General features: G+C 42.4%; 1 protein-coding gene across 11 annotated transcripts in view; it reads left to right on the plus strand.

Annotated features, from left to right (window-relative positions):
• Positions 1–21,945, plus strand: part of nfixb (nuclear factor I/Xb) — a 421,090-nt gene that overhangs the window by 40,467 nt on the left and 358,678 nt on the right. For all 11 annotated transcript variants that reach the window (XM_048617764.1, XM_048617762.1, XM_048617771.1 and 8 more), the window contains one exon: positions 71–196. In XM_048617764.1, the coding sequence (XP_048473721.1) occupies positions 170–196 (27 nt within the window). In that variant the 5' untranslated portion in view covers positions 71–169. The remainder of the gene's footprint in view (positions 1–70; positions 197–21,945) is intronic.

Raw genomic sequence — 21,945 nt, forward strand, 5'->3', positions numbered from 1 at the left:
CTTTCTCTCTCTCTCTCTCTCACACACACACACACTCAGACTTCAACGTTGTGTTAACTTTCGCTTTCAGAAGTTCAAGGCCGGGGTTACAGTTCAGGATGGAAAATAGACTCCTGCACAGAGTCTGAAACCGGCTTTCTAACACAACTCATTCTACACCGCAGTAACTATGTACTCCCCGCTCTGCCTGACTCAGGTAATGATCTTTGGCTCCGCTGGATTTATTTACAATGATTTTCTTTTCTATAAAATAAGAAAGAAGATATTGAATGCAAAATGCGATTGTTTTACTTTTGTTCCAATCTGTGTGTCTCTCTCCCATCCGCACCACACGCCTCCACCCCCTCCCCTCCCCACCGCCACCCTTCCTTCCCTGGTTGTGTGTGTGTTTTTCGTCTCTCTCTCTCTCTCTCTCCGGAATGTACATTGACGGCATCAATCCAGATTCCTCTGTATTCCGGCACATGGCTGTCATTACAGAAAATGGCGGTTACCCCAAATTTATACAAATTCATCTCCAATCTGGAATAGTGGCCTCAATGTCAGTGCTATAGAATAGAGAGGGAGACAACCAAAAAACAAGGCGGATGTGTCTTGAGTTATTGCTAACTTGTTTGCAGTTGAATTTTGAAATGGGCGTAAGGCCTGTGTTTGTACTGTTCCCCTGTACTCTTTTCAGGAGTGGATACAATTTGTAATTTGACAGGAGTTTAGTGCATTCTTCGTATTGTAACTGTCAATTGTGGCGTGGTCTGGTCTGTACAATATTAGGTAACAGAAATTGTATGTGTGTGCTTTTTAAAAAAGGCCGATTCCGAGCTGAATCTATCTGGCAGTGTCGCTGCTCATTGTGATGAATGTTTCTGTGCAGTTATGGGAAGTTATGTAAAAGTTATACTAACATTTAAAAAATATAAGACAACAAACCTGCTCTAGATTTCTAAATGACGAAAGTCATTCCAGAAATGTTTTGCGTGAAACAAATACCCTCTGACTTTGAAAGTGTGATGTGATGTATTTAGAAATATATCTATATAATCCTTGCGCTGATACTGATGCTGGGTATTGTATGGGAATGGGTCTCTATACTACATCTATTTAGCACATGTAAGTAGGACTTGGGGTTTTGTCGGTGGCCGGCGAATTAATTTTCTTTTCACGGTGACAAGCAGTTCACTCGGTGTAGGAAGCATCCAGTAGAACTGGAATTGCTGAACTCACTACCCTTCCTCATTGAACATCAAAGGATACCTTCCCGTCCAGCGCTGGCTTGTTGTACGTTGAGAGCTGCCCAGCCCAGCTTTATAGCCGAGGACTGAAAGATCAAAATTAAACCAGAAGCAGAAAAAATATCAAAACTGGAGATGCTGACAAGCAGTTGCCAATCATCGTTGGAGGGAGAAACATTAGGTCTGTGCCCTCCGGAATTTCAGCATCTGTAGTATTTTGTTTTACTTTTGCATGGATATTGCCTCCTCTCTCGTAGGTACCAAGCCGAGACTTTGGCAGTGAAAATAATCTTAAACCCCCAAAATTTTAGCTTTTTGTGCATCTAAGAGACTCGTTTTGATTATTGTCAGTTAGTTACAGACCCTCTCTTTCATAAGCAAGGCATAAGGAAACTAATATCGCTCAATCTGCCCGTTTGGTCAAACTCGTATATTCAAAATTGCAAAACTTGGCGTGGACCTCGCAGTGGTAATGGGATCTTCGGCAATTTTGAATTTAATTTGCGATTGCCTGTTGTTTACAAAGATTTACCCATCCCTCCCCAACCCCCAAAAAAAGAAAATCCGATCAAATGATAACTGCGTTTGCAATACCGGCCCATCCAACAGATTCTGCGGTGTGTGATACAATGGAAAGGTCGTGAGAATACACAGATGAAGCTCGTTAATAGCGCTGTTTATATTTTCAAAGCCCTATCTTCCAATTTATCAAAAGGAAAGCTGACTTTAAAAAAAACATTGTCCTAATAAAAAGTGTGCTCTGAAGGAAAATAAACCTTAAGGAGCGAAAGCGGAGGCGGTGAACACCTGGGTCCTCACAGACTGTGTTATTTTAAATCTGCCTGTGTATCTCTCCGTGTTCTCTATAGAGTTCATACGGAGGAGGTGACGCTAAATCGTGCTAGATTAACATTTGAAAATAAAATCGCGCTCTCTTGAACTTTTTTCAACAAGGCGTGCAGGTTTTATTTTAAATTCAGTTTTCACTTGCAAATATGTCAGACCTTTGAGTTTTGTCACTGAAGCATTACTCTAGTACATGCGGGTCCTATTGTGTGTCCCACTTACTTAAATGCTTGTTCATTCATTAATAAGTGACGGTAGTGATTAATTCCGTATTTGTGACAAAATATGAATTAATAATGCGTGAGTCTTTTGAATGGTCGCTGTGCCTATTTATAAAGTGTGATTTGTGAGGAATGGGGTGAATTCAGTTTTTTTTCCCCTGACACGAATTCCTACCAGCTTCTTCATTCTGGAATATTTGGACAAGGGTAAATGTGGGTTTGCGAGAGCGCTGCTCCGTTTAACTCTTTCTGTGCTGGACTTAGTGGGTCTATCCAGAACCGTCAGATATTACAATGGACTAATTCATTGCCTGTGCGTTTTCAGGTTGCGCTGGGGACGGTGTGTGAGGGTGATTACAGTCTGATTATAAACTTTCACGTGTGCACTGTCCACTCTTATGTTCTGCGCTATTGATATTGGAGGAAACAGGAGATGGGGGAACACATGCAGTTTTGCAATGATGCAGTGCACAGTCCCACACTCATGATCACTTTCCTGACTTTGTGCATCAGGCTCCCCTTTCGCATACTCTTGGCCCAAGTAGCCCTTCACTGGGGTACCATAGGTTACTCAATTGTAATTCACCCATGGATGTTATGTTAACAGAGTGGAGGGAGACATGCCTCAGTCGCCTCTTATCTAAGCCAGATATTCTCTCAATCGCGGGATTCCCCTTCGGCGCTTAACTGCGCGCTATTCGACTGGGCGGGGATTCACAGTGCAAAAGATGGCTCGGGGAAGAGGGCTAATAAGGGGGTCGGGAGGGGCAAGATGGGGGAGGATTATCCGCCCACAGCCCAAATTGGATCGGAAGCGGGACTCCGGTCGTTTCTTTTACCCCCTGTCACCGACATTCCCCCCTTCTCTCGCTCCTTTTGACGAAACCCTGGAGGGGAGGAGAGCAGTTATCATACCCTTAGCACCAACTCTGTCACAAAGAATCAGAGATGAGGTGTGAGGATTGTGTGTGTGTTTTTTGTAATAATTTAGGAGACAAGTTGGAGAGTGGTGGTGTGCGAGTGTCTTTTCCTCATGGTTTTCCTATTGCGTTTGAAAATAGTTGAGTTTACAGCAGAATAAAAAAAAGCCTTCAGAAGGACAAAATAATATCATGAAATGCCGAGGGACGTTCAGTTTCTATCTCGGGACCCAGTGCAACTTTCTTTTCAAAGTTCTGTGTCTAATATCGACTCGCTTCCTCGGCAACCAGGGATTATTATGAGGCATAAAATTATAAAGGTTTCTGTATTGATAATGCAGATTTCCTAAAAAAATGAACGAGATATATGTCTGAGTTGAGAGTGCGAGGGCACAGTTTATAGATTGGGTGTTTGTCAGTACACGTGTAGTCAGAAAAAAAGCTGTCTGAATGTTGGCTGGGTTTGACATTCGCTGGCCACTGGTTCAATGGATGAATTATTCCTGATATCTGTTCGAGCCTTTTGTTAAACCAGCGAAGGAAATTCACGCGCCTGTGTTGCGTTCCGCTCCGAATAGTTCAGTTAGGCGAGGTATAACGGGATACACATGCTGAAAGAATTGGACAAAAAAAAACCCCGGCATTTCCAAAACCATTCATCCCAAATCAGCGGCCAAAGGGAAGGGCTTTCAACTGGGACATTTTGCCTGTTCCTCGCTAATACGACCCTATACACCCTTTCCATTATATTTGCCAACGTGTTGTTTTTTTTCTCCCAGTTAGAATGTTAAGAGGCTGTTGTCAAATGAAGCAAATTAAGGCACCTCTTCCCGTTTCCCTTTTAAAAAAAGTCTGCGGCATCTTTGTTTTGTAAGAGGACTGTGAATGGCAAAGTGCATTCTTATAATTTTTTCACGTTAATCCCTTACCCCATTTCATTTTCATGGGTTCATTTTCTCCTCTCTGTATTGGCAGTCTAAGAGGCGGGGATTGTAATGGCTTGCCTTCGGAATACAATGGCTTTTCGTATTGTATGGAGAATAGCAGATGGCGAATTATAGGGTGGCACGCACTCGTGGGGTCTTCGTCTGCTTAAACCACCGGGAAGTCTCCAATGTACATGATTCAGCATCAGTCCAAATTGTCTGTTAAGCTATTGCATTTTTTAGTGGGTTTGGGGGTGATCTTGTTGCGTTATTTTACTGGCAAACCTTTCTGCTCAGGGTTATTTCAACCACCAACTCTTCTCGCTCCCCCTCTCCGATCTCCACGACCACCACGACGAATAGTCTCCTGACGAGGTTACCTGTCTGCTTGGTGGGTTCCGCTTCAAGCTTTATGCTTGGCTCAGCGAATAGTATTGGTGGCTCTAAGCCTAAAGGTTTATTTTTTCAGTGGAGGTGGAGGTGGTGTGGTTCAAGTACCCTCTCCAGATCCTTCAGTGCAAACCCAGCTCCTAGTGCAGTAGAGAAGGAGTGCTGTCCTGTCTGAGATGCCACTTTGGGTGAAAATATTACCCAGAGACCCTGGCTGCCCTTCCAAGTGGATGTGAGAGATCCCATGGAGGAGAGTATGGGGTGGGGGCATGTGTGTGGTAACATCTAATATGCAAAGTTAGATATAGTTCTTAGGGCTAAAGGGATTAAATGGTATGGGTGAAAGTAGGAACAGGGTGCTGAGTTGAATGATCAGCCATGATCCTATTGAATGGCAGAGCAGGCTCAAAGAGCTGACTGGCCTCCTCCTGCTCCTATTTTCTATGTTTCTCCTCAGTGACCTGGCCAATACTTATTCTCAACTAATGCCTCTGCTCTCTGTAGCATTGTTGTTTATGGGAGCTTGCTGTGCACTATTTGGCTGTCACCTGGTACTAAAAGGGTGGCCATATTTCAAATTGACAGGTAAAATATTTTGGGATATGTTGAGAAAGGGAAAGGTCCCATAGCAAAGCAAGGTTGTTTGATTGTGTTACTAGGTTTAGATTTGAAATGTGGATCAGGTGGTTAGCACATCCAACTTACTTTTACCTTTCCAGCACTAGTCACTTGATCACAGTCACCCTGAGTATTCGCAATTACCCTGGTTGATCATAGACATCAAGGTCACTGAACTGAAACATTAACTCTTGTTTCTCTCTCCACAGATGCTGTCTGACCTGCTGAGTATTCCCAACACTTTTTGCATTTATTGCTGTAATGCATTCAATAGCTTTAGTGTCGTACAATGCACTTGCTTAATCGGAATAATCCAAAATCCATTCTGTACATTATATCAAATCTGTAGTCCAGGAAATGACTTTCTCATTACACACAGCTGTGAAAAAAAACTTTTAAAGTTGCGAGCCTTGATTTTGTTTACTGTTATCAGATTTTCATTTACATTTTCAAACCCCTCCAGCTTCAACCTCTCCACCATCTCTGTAATTTCCTTGAGCCCTGCACACCACTGGGACTTCTGCACTCCTTCAATTCTAGCCTCTTGAATATCTCCAATTTTCATTGCTTCACCAAGCTTTTGCTGCCTAGGCAAAAAGAAATGTCTGGAATCCCTTTTCTTTAACCCTCTCACATCTACCTCTCTCTCCTCATTAATACCATTCTCAAAACCTACTTCTATGAGGAACATTTTTGATCATCTTTCATAATATTTCCTATGTGGCTCAGTGTCAAATGGTTGTCTGATTATATGCATTGAGATTGTTCACCATGCTGGATGTACAAATTGTTGCTTTTGTTGTCTGTCAGATTAGAATAGTTTGCATTTCAATAAATATTCCAGCTATTAGTGTAGATTAAATAAACAGTACATGTTTCTGTAAAATAAGATTTGGCATTGCAGCAGTTAACTCTTAAGCATAGTGTATTGATATTCTACAGTGTGTATCAGCTGTGTATTTCTAATCATGTTAGAGTAGTATACAATAGAAAACTTTGCATCTTATATAGAACTTTATCATGCTATTTATAATGAGGTAGGCACTTAACACATATTTTTTGCTTTGATGTGGAATCAAGTTGTTTACTAAGCCAGTACAGCTGTTAGGTCATGCAAAGCATGATCCCATAAACAGCAGCTGGATGAATGGAGAGATGTGTGATATAATTTCATCAAGGAGAATTGTTGGCTGGGACACTCCTGTGTCCCTGCAATCACTCCTTCATTGACACATGCTTACCTTCAAATAACACCATCTATGATCCACCAGAATGAGAAATTGAGACCTCAGTTTACCATTTCAGCTGGTGGATGGCAGAGCTGTGCTTTCCTCAGTCCTGCCTGAATGGTGTGTTTGAGTAGCGAATGGGATTTGAATCTGCCAACCTCCTACAGAGGCAAGAGCACTGGCAGCTGAGACAAACTGCCAAATCTAAGGTGTCCACTCGAAGCCAAAAGACATAGGACACCAATGAGCATGAGCGACAGGCTTTTCGCTAATTGCTAGGGAAACTGACATTCTGAGCAAGATATTTTTCCATGTATGGACAGGATTGTGCATACAGAATAGTCTTAGATATTAATTTTAACAATGGGTCCATGGCCCTGTGTCTCTGATCGACATACAACATAAAATATCCCACACAGTGACAGAGTGACAAAGCACTGCTGAAATGACATGATATTTCCTACTCTCACATCCCTTACCTCAGTGTGTCTGGGGTTATATCAGACCCTGAACACTTCACCTGCACCAACTCCAGGCCAAAGGTGCATGGTAACTTTGCCAAAAAAAAATTATGCGATTCTCTTGGGCCTCCAGTGACCGTAACCTTTCATTGAAGCAAGAGGCAGTGCTGAGAAATTCAGAAATATTCAGGAGGTTCAAGTGAAGAATTTGTCTTTTTGGGAAAGTTGGGGAGAGGATCTCAAAGCTGAGGATGGGTTTTAGGGATGAAATGTAGAGGACAGATTCAGAATAGCCAAAGTATTGCTGCTGAGAGTAGAATGCAGGCTACGGTTGGAAATGTAGTGGTGGTGACAAACTGGTGCTCAGATGTTGCGGAGGGGGTTTAAGAGCAATAGATAAATGCACACAGTCATCTTACCCTTGATATGTAAGGCAGTGTGAGAACAGCATAGAATTCATACAGTGGAAAAAGAGGCCCCGATGCAAAACATCGACTTGCCTACTCCTCTAATTGTGCCTGATCTGCTGTGTTCCTCCAGCTCCATACTGTGTTGACATTCCGCCAATCATGTCTGCACTGACCCTCCAAAAAGCATCCCACCCCAAACCTCACATAGGGTTTTTAATCATGGCTAGCCCACACATCCCTGGACACTATGGGATAATTTTTAAGCATGGCCAATCCACCTACACATCTTTGGAATGTGGGAGGAAGCCCACATCGATACAGGGAGAACACAAAAACTCCACACAGTCTGGATCCACCCAACGGTGGATTTGGACCCAGGTTCCTAGCCCCGAAAGGCAGCAGTGCTAACTACTCTGCCACCATGCCACCCCATAACTGGATAAAGTCAGTAAAAAATCTGCCACTCTTACCTAGTCTGGCCTACATTTGTCTCCAGAGTCACTGCAATTTGGTTGATTCTTCACTAAAATGGCCTGGAGATTGTATAGTTCACGAGATGGACAACAATAGCTGGTGATGCCTATGTCCCATGAAACAAGAGAAAAAATCTTAGTGTGGGATAGGAAATGAGCAAGGAAATCTTGGGTGAATTTGAGTTGGGTTGGAACAAAATTTTTGAGGCCAGGGAAGAGAGACTTGGAGGAATTATGCTTGGTGGCAGCATAACTGAATCTAAAACAAATGCCAAAAGACTGGTTTGTGGAGCAAATTGCACAGTGAAAGTTGAAGTGCTAAAATATAGTGGAAATCTCTTCCCCCTTTTTTGAGATACGTAAACATAAATTAGTCCAACCACATGATTACACACAGTGGGATTAATCTTGAGGATGGGTGCAAGAGGTCAACCCACTATGTTTGCTTTGAACTATCAATTTACCAGAAAAAATATATCCTGTGTTTAAACAACATGCCTTCAAGGTTCTTGCTCTGAATTTGAATCAGAATTAAAAACATACAATATATTCTTGGAGTTTAAAGTAAAAATCACAGTGGAAACCCTCCTTCATCTTGTTCTGATCTCATCCAGATTAATCTAGATTAATATTGGCTGGTGAGAAGTCATCATTTTTCTGCCTATAATTTACCATTGATATGGATCTCTGTAACTGTTTTTATCCTCCTTACCACCACATATCTCTCATTTTTCCACCCTTCCTTTATAAAAGGCATTATCCCACACTAGCACCAGTGGCAGCTCCAATACCTAAAGCAAGAGGCCTTTCTCAAAACTAGATCCAAGCCAATGGAGGATTCCATGGTGGAGGGTGGAGGATAGTTGCTAAAACCCTTTCTTCTGGTGGGGAAATTTCAAATGAGGGGATCTATTCTTAAAATTGGAGCTAGACAGCTCAGGAGGAGGATCAGGCAGCACATTTTCACACTTACTCTACTCAAAGCCAGATGATGCTGAAGCACAATTAAAATTTTGAAAACCAAAAGTAAATGAGTTTTGTTTGGTTAAGGATATCAATGTATAGTGAACCAGCCAAGGTGGGAAAATAGAGTTGGGGCGCAGATCAATTGAATGGTTGGGGGGGGGGGGGAGGGGGGGGGGGGGGGGGGGGGGAGCGGTGTTGGGGGGGGGGGGGATGGGGGTGTGAGGTGTGGGATGCTCAGAGCATCTGAATGTTGTGAAGTGCTTTACAACCAAGGGATAATCTTTATGGATGCAGCCACTGTTGTTAAGTACGCAGATGGAAGAGGCAAATTGCAAGAATCAAGGGAAGTACACGACCATCGGAATATAAGAACATAGGAACCTTGAACTTGGGAGAACATTGAGACAGTTTGGACATTCAATAAGGTCATGGCTAAGCTGGTCGTGGTCTCAGCTCCATTTTTCCGTTTGCGCTCCTCCACCCCTCCAGGCCCACCACCACGACTACCGTTGTTTTTGGCTACCTTGTTTATTGAGAGTCTCATTCAGCCTTGAATAAATTTCAAGACCCAGCTTTCACTATCTTCTCAGCAGACATTCCACACCCTGATAACTTCTCATGATGAAGAGAAAATAAACCTTGCCATCTCTATTTTAGAAGTGGGATCTCTTATTTAACTAGGGGGAGCCCCAGTTCTAGTCTCCCCCCACAGGAAGGAATGTTCTCTTGGTATTCTCCATAACCCCCATCCAGTTACCTCAAGATCTTATATCTTTAAATATGATAATCTCTAATTCTTTTAAACTCCAGGGGGTATAGGCCCAAATTGTTCAACCTTCCTTCACAAGAAAACCCCCTCATCCCAAGAATGAGTCATATGAACCTTCTCTGGACCGATTCTACTGCAATTATATCTTTTACAAATAAGTGGATCAAAAGTATACATAGTTCTCCAGACATGGTCTCATCAAGGCTCTGTGCAGCTTCAGGAAAACTTCACCAGATAATCTGTTTTGAGTGTTGTTGTTTTGGGAGGACTGTTCATTAGGACTGCATGAATTGTTTGCTTCACCTCGTATAGTGCAGTGGCATCTTTTATATCCTGTACAGGTGCTCATCCATATACTATCCTCAATTTCCTTCTCCAGTTTGTAGCTCTTGTTAGGAATTGAATTCCAAGCCACTTCCCTTGTACCCACGTTTACGAATATCATTCTTTAGCTCTGAGCACAAACAGTTTCAGCAGAGAAAGTATGACAGTTGGGTTCAATCTTGATCTTACACACCAAGTCTTCATCAGCAGGTGGCCACTAACCTGAACTGACACTCTTATTCCACCACCCAAACCCTTACTTCCTAATCCAGGAGAATCACTGCTCTTCCCATTTCAGAGAAGGTTGTCCATGCGAGAGAGAGGCTGGCTTGCCATAGCTCATAGGCTGAAACTGGCACTTACTGCACTGGCATACTCAGAAGCACATGGGATTAGGGGGCATGGCATTATATGCTGACCGTTGGTGATGAGTACCTTACTGGGATGTGAAGATGATGAAATCTTTGTTATGTTTTGAGTGTGGAATCAGGATATGTACAAGGACTCTATATAGAACTAAATGGAGCTCGCAGCACAGATACAGCCTACAGCCCAAGTGGTCAGTATTAGTATTTATTATCCTCATGAACATTCTCCTCTGTCACTTTATAGAAGCCTCTTGGCAGATCCTGCTAGCCCTCCTTCCCTCATGTAGACCTTTTCAATACTAGTGTGCGTGTTGTTTGTCCTGAAGACATAGAAACATAGAAACTAGGAGCAGGAATAGGCCATTCAGCCCTTTGAGCTTGCTCTGCTACTCAATCAGATCATGGTTGATCCTCTATGTCAATGCCATATTTCTGCTTTCTCCCCAAACCCTTTGATGTCTCTAAAGTGCCTGTAAACAGTGGAAAAATCAGAGGTCTTGATTAATTGACTTTTAACAATGCTGCATCTGGCACGTGAAATCTGCAACTTGTGTGTCCATAGAAGGTATGTTTTGAATCCTCAAATGAAGCAACAATTGCCTCACCACTTGTACTCTCCTGTAGCTCTTGAAGATTGTTGCTCCAATTCTAGCCTCTTCCATGTTCCCCAATTTCCAATACTCTCACCACTGGTGGCCCTCTCTTCAGCTACCTTGGTCCTTAGATTTGGAATTTCCTCTCTGAATCACCCAACCTTTAGATATTTTCTAAGCAGTCTGCTTAGGAATCTTATGACATACCTCGGGATCCAGTGGGAACTTGAACCAGGACATCTGAGCTCAGAGGTAGGAATGCTACCACAGCGCCACAAGAGCTCCTCACTCTGCATCCACCATTCTATTCCAGTACCATGCTCCTTAAAACCTCACTGTTTGATCAAGCATTTGATAACACTCCTGCAAGGCATAAGGTATTATTTCAGTACCTCAAAAGTGCCCTTTCAGTTCATATTTGTGCTGTTCCATTTATACAGTGGGAGTACAATTTGCAGGCAGGAGGGTTTGTGGTGGGCAGGGTTTTGCAATTGCGATGCTCCACATGGTTGAGATACTCAAACTGGTTAGGCAACAAAAGGCTCATGGTACCAATGGAACCAAACATTAGCATGAGCTAATACTCTAGGAACAGGAAATCAGATGCTTTTATTCTTATCCATGGAGGAAATCGTTCAGCTATGTGAAGAAACTAGGGAAGTAGAGAAGCTTAGAGAGTTTGAATGAATATATTCAAAATTAAAAGTAATTTTCATAGAGTTAGGGGAGATGGTGGCAGAGTGTTAATGTCACTGGACCAGTAATCCAGGCTAATGCTTTAGGGACACAGGTTCAAAATCCCACCCTGGCGACTGGTGGAATTTAATAAAATTTATAATTTCTGCCATTAAATTTATACAATTAATAAAATTTGAAATTTGGGGCTAGTCTCAGTGACAATGACCTGGAAGCTACCATCGATTGTTGTAAAAACCAATTTGATTCACCAATGCCCTTTATAGAATCTACCGTTCTTACCCTGTCTGGCCTACATGTTACTCCAGACTGATAGCAATGCGGTTGACTCTTAACCGCGCTCTTCATTTAAGGGCTGTTAGGAATGGATAACAAGTGTTGTAACAATGCCCATTTCCAGTGAAAGAAGAAAACTAATAAAAAGGAACTTTCTAGGATAAAAAGTGTTAGCAACAAGAGGAGATGGTTTTAAAATAAATGGCAGAAGAACCTGAGGAGAGATGGAAGATAATATCTTCGCTGTGTGAGAATGGTACGTGAAAGGCTGGTGAAGGAGGATGCAATAGTAACTTTCAAAAGGTAGCTTGATGTGTACTTAAAAAAACATCAGACCTATTGGAAAGGAGCAAGGGATGGGTTGAGAGCATGAATGAATTGGGATGCCCTTAATAGAGTCAGCACAGTTAAAGGGACTGAATAGCCTCCTTCTGCACTTAAAATTCCAATCAGGGCTCAGAACAAAATTCTGCAATTCTGTCTGTCATCCTGACCCCAGGAATTCCAATAAAAGACCAGATCTGGAGTCAAACCAAGGAGAAAACAATGATTTCAAAGCAGGATTGTTCCTTTCACATGCAAAGCTCACTTTACATTGAAATTACCTGCAAACAGAGTGAAGTAATCCATCTTTCAGTGTCCTGATGGAAATATATTATTCCAGGCAATTCTGTTGTGAAATTTGATTTCCTTTCTCCTCCCATTGTCATGGCCTAACAGAGTTGCAGCCTGGAGCTTGACAAGTACTGTGTGGAGTGTACATACAATGTACTTGCCCTGTCACTTGTTCAAGCAACTAGCATCAATGAACAAACAGAATAGAGGGTGGCAGAGAAACCTGGTGGGCTAGATCTTTACTTAGTTGTTGGAAATTGAACCATAATAGGTCCAAAAAATGTCAAAGACTTCCTTCAACACCCTTGCAACAGGGTTGAGATCTATACTAAGGTGTAGAGCTGGATGAACACGGCAGGTCCTGCTCCTCTGATGCTGCTTGGCCTGCTGTGTTCATCCAGCTCTACACATTGTTATCTCAGATTCTCCAGCATCTGCAGTTCCTGCTATCTCTGAGATCTATACCAATTGCCTTGGATTGAATGTTTGAGGTGAGTTGTATCAAAGATAACTAGGTGTGAGAGTACGATTTAATGAACGGTAATGTGGTTTCATCCATGGGTTTTTAGTTACTTTAATGACTGATCTAGAAGGATGTAAATAGGACCTGAGAGATAACTTTTTCGCACAGGTGTAGTCTGTGTATGGAATGAGCTGCCAGAGGAAGTAGTGGAGGCTGGTACAATTCCAACATTTAAAAGACATCTGGATAGGTACATGAATAGGAAGGGTTTAGAGGGATGTGGGCCAAATGTTGGCAAATGGGATTCAGTCAGATTGAGATATCTGGTCAGCACGGATGAGTTGGATCAAAGGATTTGTTTCCATGCTGTATGACTATGACTGTACAGAGTTAAGGCATAGGGGATGAGTCCATTGGCTTTTACTTTGTAAACTCAACAACTTAATGGCATGATGCTCATGATGTTTTGGCAATTGTCCATACAGTGGCAAAGTCACCAAAATGTGGGCAAATTACACCAGGCAGAACCAAAAATGTTGACTCTTTTCAAAGTGGCTAAAAATCTTTCTGAAGTGGGCTCAACCAATACATGTTGCCTGCTCCACAGCACAGAGAGTGCCTCCTAAGAAGTGTAAGTGGCAAATACTGGGGCATCAACTGTTCTTCATCTCCTCCCCTGGTCATGCCCAATGGCATATGGGGCAGACCAAGTACATGCTGACATCTGTTTTCATAGCAGGGATTTCTTGTCTGTACATTGAAAATTACCACTCCACATGGCTAACCAAGAAAATCTCCTACTCCTACCACCTGCCACTGGTCTGTTGGATGTTTACAGGTTGAAAGTAGGTTGTTTTGGTTCCATCCTGCACATGTCTCTCTTAGACTTCAGGTGGGAAGGGCTCTAAACCAGAGCTTCCAGCTCCGAGATATTGGCACTACCAGCTGTGCTACAAGACCACCTCTCAACATTTTGGATTTAGTCAACGTCGTTTGGAACCCCTGCCTTATTTTGACACCTTTCACTCTCCATTGCAGGGTGGAAAACCCGATACTCAATCCCTGAAGGGTGCTGCGTACATGATCAAAGATGTTGATGTATCACAGGCAGCATTGCTTCAAGACTTCTATTTGACCATGATATTTTTGGTCAATGTGATAGTATTTCAGCAGTGCACTGACCTTGTGCTCAGTCTAATTCCAAACAGGTTTTTGTGGACTGTGATGCATGGAAAAGAAAGCAAGACAAGCTCACATTGCTGCGCGGTTCCCAAAGAACTTTACAGCCAGGGAATTATTTTTGAAATATAGCGACCTGTAATTTAGGGAACACAGCTGCCAATTTTCACAAAATATTCCAACAAACATAGAACATAGAACAGTACAGCACAGTACAGGCCCTTTGGCCCATGATGTTGTGCCGAACTTTTACCCTAAACCTAAGGTCTATCTAACCTCCACCCCAACTTATACTATCATCCATATGCCTATCTAACAGCTGCTTAAATGCCCCTAATGAGGTCGACTCCACTACCCTCTCCGGCAGTGCATTCCACGCCCCTACCACTCTCTGAGTAAAGAACCTACCTCTGACGTCTCCCCTATATCTATTTCCACTCACTTTAAAACTATGCCCCCTCGTAATAGCTACCTCTACCCTAGGAAAAAGTCTCTGGCTGTCCACTCTATCTATACCTCTGATCATTTTGTACACCTCTATCAAGTCACCTCTCATCCTTCGTTGTTCTAAAGAGAACAGTGATGGAGAAGTGACCCCATCAACATTTTAATTAACTGCTGAAAAGTGACACCAGATCGAAGGTTTGCCTCTTACCGTCATCTAGGACTGGGACACAAGAAGCCAGACATAGAAAGAGAATAACAATTTATACAATCCTGACTTGTTTTATTTACAGAAGTTGCTGGAGAAATTCAGCAGGCGTGGCAGCATTTGTGAAGAGAGAAACAGAGTTAACGTTTTGGGTCAAGTGATCCCTCCTCAGTTGATTTGAAAGAAACATTAACTCTGCTTTCCCTCCTCAGATGCTGATTCTTCAGTAATTTGTTTCAGATCTTCAGTTTGTTTTAATTTAATTATTTAATGTTTTCCAAACCAAACCCATTCAGACATGTTATAACACACCTCTGGAGCAGATGGGACTTGAATCCCAGTTTCTTGGCTCAGAGGTAGGGGCACTACCACCGCAATTTTGTGTGATAAGTGATGTTGGTCCAGGACTGAATATTGGCCAGAATGTTGGAGATAACTATCTCTAAGCTTCCTACAAATAAAACAACCTTTCTGTCCGGCTCAGAATATAATCCAGAAGTAGTACCTGCTCTAAACTCGCCCCATTCTGAGACTGGAAGCCTACCGTCTTGAAGCTGTAGAAATGACAATGCCTTCCACCGATCCACGGGTGATGCAGAAACCAGCTCCTGCAGCAATGTCCTGTCCTAACTAGCGACCCAACTTGGAGTCCCATTTGAAAACCAGCGATTGGCGTGAATTGACTGAATACAGCGCTCTGTCTTGCACAGTGCTATTGTGGACGAACAGAAGCGACAGAACTGAGACTGAGCTCTGTCCTTCACCGCTGTGAATGAGAAACTGTCCTCTCTATTCCTCATTGCGGTCTGACCAGCGTGAGCAGGAGAAATCGCTGTTTTCACTGCCTGCTAATTCTCTCTCCCTCTCTCTGTGGGATTATTTAACAAAAAAAACTCGGACATTTTTTAAGGCCAATTTATCTGACTTCACAGTTGAGGATCAGCAATAAATTGGTATGCCCTCACCCATCCTCCCATCCCACCAGATTAATTCGGGGAAAGACAAGTGTTAGAGAGATAGTGAGTGATATTGACTGTGCTGCAAAGATGTAGACTGAGGGCAATCGGAAATAAGAACGGCGAATTGAGTAAAGTTACCCTGAGTCCAATCCAGACGATATTATACTCTACTGCACTGGCTAGTGAATCTAATATCTTCTCATAGGGGCGGATTAAGGTCCGAACTGTCCCTTGGTCTCCTCTATCCAATGGGTCTGCAGATATCGGGTAAACGAAGCCTTGATGTTTATTATGTGAAAGAGAATATGAATCAGAACCAGGCCATTCCGCCCAGCAAGGTCATACTGGCGCTGGTGGACCCTTGCTCTCTCCGGGACCAATGGATCTGCCGTTCACTGGCTGTTTTTTTCCACCCCAGTTGTGGTTTCTTACTCGGTTTCTGCTGCGGGAGATGATATTGGACGGGTGAAGACACCAGCGGGTTAGATACACAGATTAAATATAATAGAGAAACTGAGACGCCAACCTGTAATTAGTTTAATTTTTAATTAAGCTGTAATGGACAGGGGAGAGCAGAGTGAGTAATAATTGAGGGCAGCAAACTCTACAGATGATACCACAGGTTGAGTCTTTCCATCAAAGTGCTGTGTGTAATTACAGCCTACTGAACGGCCACTAATTCGTTGCCTTTTTTGTTTACATTGAATGCGCTGAAGAGAGTGTGTGCGAGCGGTTGAAACCAAACAGGCTAAACGAAAATGGTCCTTGACAATTCTGGGTCAAAATGCTCTGCCATGCGACTATTGGAACATTTCTAGCAGGTTGGAGGTATCCCCGTGGGGATGTGGGGTTAATCTGTGGGGATATGGAAGTATCTCTGTGGGAATGTGGGGTATTATGTGGGGATATGGGGTTAATCTGTGGGGATATGGAAGTATCTCTGTGGGGATGCGGGGTATCTGTGGAGATGTGGGGTATCTGTGGGGATGGCTGTGTGGGGATATGGGGCTATTTTTGGGGGGATGTAATGTTATCTGTGGGGATGGCTCTTTGGAACTGTGGCAATATTTTCATGGGTAAGTGGGGTATCTGTGGGGATATGGGGTTATCTGTGGGGATGTAGGGATGGCTCTGTGGGGATCTGGGGTATCTGTGGGGATGTGGAGTTATCTGTGGGGATGGCTATGTGGAGATACGGGGTATCTGTGTGGATGTGGGGGCACTCTCTGTGGGGATGTGAAGGTCTTCCTATGCGAATGTGGGATATCTGTGAGGATGGATGTTGCCCTTGGAGAAAATGAAATAAAACTGAAATCAAATTCACCATTTTGAGTTAAGCTATAAATAAACTTTTTGAGTTTTACATGCCTCTCCTGCAATGTACCATCTGCAAGATACTTTGCAAAAACTCTCCAAGGCTCCTTGTACAGTACCTTCCAAATATATAACCACTTCCATCTAGAAGAACAGGGGCAGCAGATATATAGAAACACCACCAGCTGTAAGTTCACCTCCAAAGGTTATGGGGAAAAGGTAGGAAAGTGAAGTTGAGGATTATCAAATCAACCATGATCCCATTGAATTGTGGAGCAGGCTTGATGGCCTGAATGGCCTATTTCTGCTCTTACATCTTAAGCTGTTAGTTTTATTGGATTTTGATTATCAAACAGAATATAAGACTGAACCACATAAAGAGGTACTTGTTCAGCTGATTGTTTTGAAGAAGTAGGCTTTAAAGAGCATCTTAAAGGAAGAGAGAGATGCTGAAAGGTTTATGAAGGGAATTCTAGAGCTGAACACTCAAGTGTTTGAAGGCATGCTGGTCAGTGGTGGAGCGATGAAAATTATGGTGGTGCAGTAGGCCAGAACTAGAGGAGCACAGAACAGGAGGGCTGGAGGAGATAGCAGCTGTAGTCAGACAATGCAAACATCAAAAAATTCAGCTAAAAAATTACCATCAAGAATAATAGTTGATGTGGAATGCTATGCTGGTGTGAGATTCTGCTCTCGATTCTTTTAATCAGGTTCAGGAAATTATTGTAAGCAATGTTACAGTAGCAGATGGTTGAGTCTCATACATCAGTCTTATATCCAGTTTTAGTATTAGAATGAGTTTGGCTGAGTCGGTCACACTCTCAATAGTATCAGAAGGTCATAGGTTTAAGTCCAACTCGAGAAACTTGTGTATAAACTCATGGAGGACACTCTGTGTGAGTGCTGCACTGCTGGTGGTGCTGACTTTCAGATGATCCATCAAACTGAGATCCAGTCTGCCTTTTTGGGGATGAATATGAAGGAAACCCAGTGTCCTGGCCAATATTTATCACACAACAAAACATCACTGAAACAGATTATCTGACTTATTATAAGACCATAAGACATAGGAGCAGAAATTAGGCCATTCAGCCCATCGAGTCTGCTCTGCCATTCAATCATGGCTGATAAATTTCTCAAACCCATTCTCCCGCTTTCTCCCCATAACCCTTGATTCCCTGGACAATCAAGAACCTATCTATCTCCATCTTAAATATACTCAATGACCTGGCCTCCACAGCATTCTGTAGCAGTGAATTCCATAGATTCACCACTCTCTGGCTGAAGTAGTTTCTCCTTATCTCCGTGCTAAAAGGTCTCCCATTACTCTAAGGCTGTGCCCTCAGGTCCTAGTCTCTCCTACTAATGGAAACATCTTCCCAACATCCACTCTGTCCAGGCCATTCAGTATTCTGTAAGTTTCAATTAGATCCCCCCCTCATCCTTCTAAACTCCATCGAGTATAGACCCAGAGTCCTCAAACATTCCTCATATGTTAAGCTTTTCATTCCTGGGACCATTCTTGTGAACCTCCTCTGAACCTGCTCCAGGGCCAGTACATTTTTCCTGGGATATGGGGCCCAAAACTGTGCACGATACTCCAAATGTGGTCTGACCAGAGCCTTATAGAGCCTCAGAAGTACATCCCTGCTTTTATATTCAAGTCCTCTCAAAATAAATGCCAATGTTGCATTCGCCTTCCTAACTGCTGACTCAAGTTTATCTTGAGAGAATCCTGGTCTAGAACTCCCAAGTCTCTTTGCACTTCAGACTTCTGAATTTTCTCCCCATTTAGAAAATAGCCCACACCTCAATTCTTCTTACCAAAGTGTGTGACCTCACACTTTCCCACATTGTATTTCATCTGCCACTTCTTTGCCCACTCTCCTAACCTGTCCAAATCCTTCTGCAGCCTTCCCGCATCCTAAATACTATCTGTCCCTCCACCTATCTTTGTATCATCTGCAAACTTAGGCAGAATGCCCTCAGTTCCTTCATCTAGATCATTAATATATAAAGTGAAAAGTTGTGGTCCCAACACTGACCCTGTGGAACATACTTGTCACCGGCTGCCATCCTGAGAAGGGCCTTTTTATCCTCACTCTCTGCTTTCTACCAGACAGCCAATCTTCTATCCATGCTAGCACCTTGCCTCTAACACCATGGGCCCTTATCTTACTCAGCAGCCTCCTGTGCAGCACCTTGTCATAGGCCTTCTTGCAGTCCACATAGATAACATCCATTGGCTGTCCTTGGTCTAACCTGCTCATTACTTCCTCAAAGAATTCTAACAGATTTGTCAGGCGTGACCTCCCCTTGATGAAGCGTGCTGACTTTGCCCTATTTTACCATCCACTTCCAAGTATTTAGAAATCTCATCCTTCACAATGGACTCAAAAATCTTACCCACAACAGAGGTTGGGCTAATTGGCCTCTAATTTTCAGTATTTTGCCGTACTCCCTTTTTAAACAGGGGTGTCACGTTAGCGATTTTCCAGTCCTCTGGGACCCTCCCTGATTCTAACGATTCCTGAAGGATCACCACTAACATCTCCACTCTTTGTTCAGCTATCTCCTTAAGAACACCGGGATGAACTTATGTTGCTGTCTATGGGGCCTTGCTGTGTGAAAATTGACTTCAGAGCGTTCTACTCTATGAAAGCATGAAGTGATATATTTTGGAAGGACAAACAAGGAGAGGCAATATAAACTAAGTTGCACAATAGAAAAGTGTGCAGGGACAGAGAGAACTTGGAGTCCATGTACGCACATATTTGAAGGTAGCAGGACAACTTCAAAAGGCTGTTAAAATAGATGACAGGATAACAGACTTAATAAATATAACACATGAGTAAGGAAGTTATGCTAAGCTGTTATTAAACACAGGATAGGTTCGATTAGAAAATCCTGTCCAATTATGGGAATCATACTTTAGTAAGAATGCCAAGACCATGGTGTGAGGAAACAGAGATTTTGTAAAATTGAACAAGAAATGATTGACTTCAATCATGTAGAAGGATCTGGGATTATTCTCCTTGGAGCGAAGAAAGTCAATGAGAGATTTAGTAAAATTAGTTTTTGCAACCTGGACTGCACTGCCTGAAAGGGCAGTGGAAGCAGACAGATTAAGAACTTTCAGATTTGGACAAATATTTGAAACGAGAAAATTTGCAGGACTATGGGGAAAAAGCAGGAGAGTTGTATTAATTGGCTAATGCTATCAAAGAAACAGTTAGGACTCAATGGGACAAATATTCTTTCTGCACTGTGCGATTCTATAAAAAGTGACTGCACCTCAAAGTGCATCATTGGATGTAACAATGCTTGTAATGGCATGGGATCAGAAAAGGTACTATATAAATGCAAGTCTTCCTCATAAAGTGTGTCTCTGTAGGTGTGTGTCTCTGTGCACACATCTATGTATGTCTGTATGTTTGACTGCCTCAGTGTGCGTTAGTAAGTGTGGGTTTGTGTGGGGAGAGGATGGATTTGGACTTGATAAAATACATGCTAAACAGGAATTGATTTTAATTTTTGTGGCTCTCTGCCTATTCCCTAATTTCACAGGGTAGTGTTTAAATTAACAGAGAGGGAGATTCATAGATCTAGCAAATGAAATAATATCAACACCCGTTTATAATGCATGACATCTTCCTTTTTCTGTTATTTCATTAACCCATTCAAAATTGATGCACTGCTGCCTCTTCAAAAGAGAAATGGTCAGAGAGTTATATTCAAACATTCTAGGTTTGTTAGCATGCTGATCTGAAACAGCATGAGTTCACTGCACAGGTTTTCAATGTATTTCATATTTAGAGGACAGATGAAATATTAAATATTGATGAATGAAATACTTGTGCACAATCACGCACAGACACATATATACATGTGCACCTACTCATTGACACATGCGTACACATACATGCACACCTACATGTGCGCACACATACACATTTTCAGTCTATGTTGATGTATTAAGAAAGGTCTCAGCTGTACTTCATTTATCTGCTTTTACCTGTTAGTTTGAATTATTCTTCCAAATTCTAGTTGACTCAATAGAAGCAAAACTTTTTTTCATAAAAGTCAACCCATCCTCTCGTCTTCCATTTTGGTAGCCATTACTTGTGTTTGTATTTGAAATCTTCTATTTTTATCTTGATAGCTAATAATTTATCTTAAGGAAATAAATACCCACACTCAAACACATGCACACCAACAGATACACACAGATAAACAGAGACCTATAGAGAAACACAAACTAACAGTCACATAGACACAGACCCATAGATGCATACACAAATACACATAGACAAAGATTTATAGAGACACATACATGTAAACACAGACCCATAGATGCATACACAAATACACATAGACAAAGATTTATAGAGACACACACATGTAAACACAGACCCATACAGAAACACACACACAGACAGATATGTTGACACAGACCCTAAGAGAAACACAAACAAAGCCACATAGGCACATTGACACAGACTCATAGAGACTCAACTGGATTTAATCTATAGTCACACACAATAGATTCGGACTATAGACACACAATCCCATAGAGAGACAAGGGCCCATAGATGTACGCTCAATGACACATGCAAACACACACACAGAACTATATAGTCACATGCACAAAATGTACATCCACAGACAAATTTGCAAAGGTGGTCACATACTGATGCAAACACACAGACACTCAAAGACACAAAACATACAAACAGATCACTCTAAGTACAAACTCATATATACAGAGAAACACATACAGTTGCACACATAAATGTACAGATTACAGACATAAATGCACACTCAGGCATACACTGGCACACACTGAACTGCACAAACACATATTAAAAAAAGAGACAAAAATGCACCCACTCTGATGGCAATGTAGAGAGGTGGCTTTGCTGGCACCTTCTTAGTTTTGGAATTTGGGGTTGGAGGTGTTGTTTCCTGCCCCCTGGAAGTAATGCTTGGCTGTGAGTGGACATTGTGCTGGGGAGTGGGAAAGGGGAGGAAACACAGGAAAGACAGAA

This window comes from Rhincodon typus, chromosome 38 (assembly GCF_021869965.1).
Source record: "Rhincodon typus isolate 14 chromosome 38, sRhiTyp1.1, whole genome shotgun sequence".
In the NCBI taxonomy this organism is placed as follows: Eukaryota; Metazoa; Chordata; class Chondrichthyes; order Orectolobiformes; family Rhincodontidae; genus Rhincodon; species Rhincodon typus.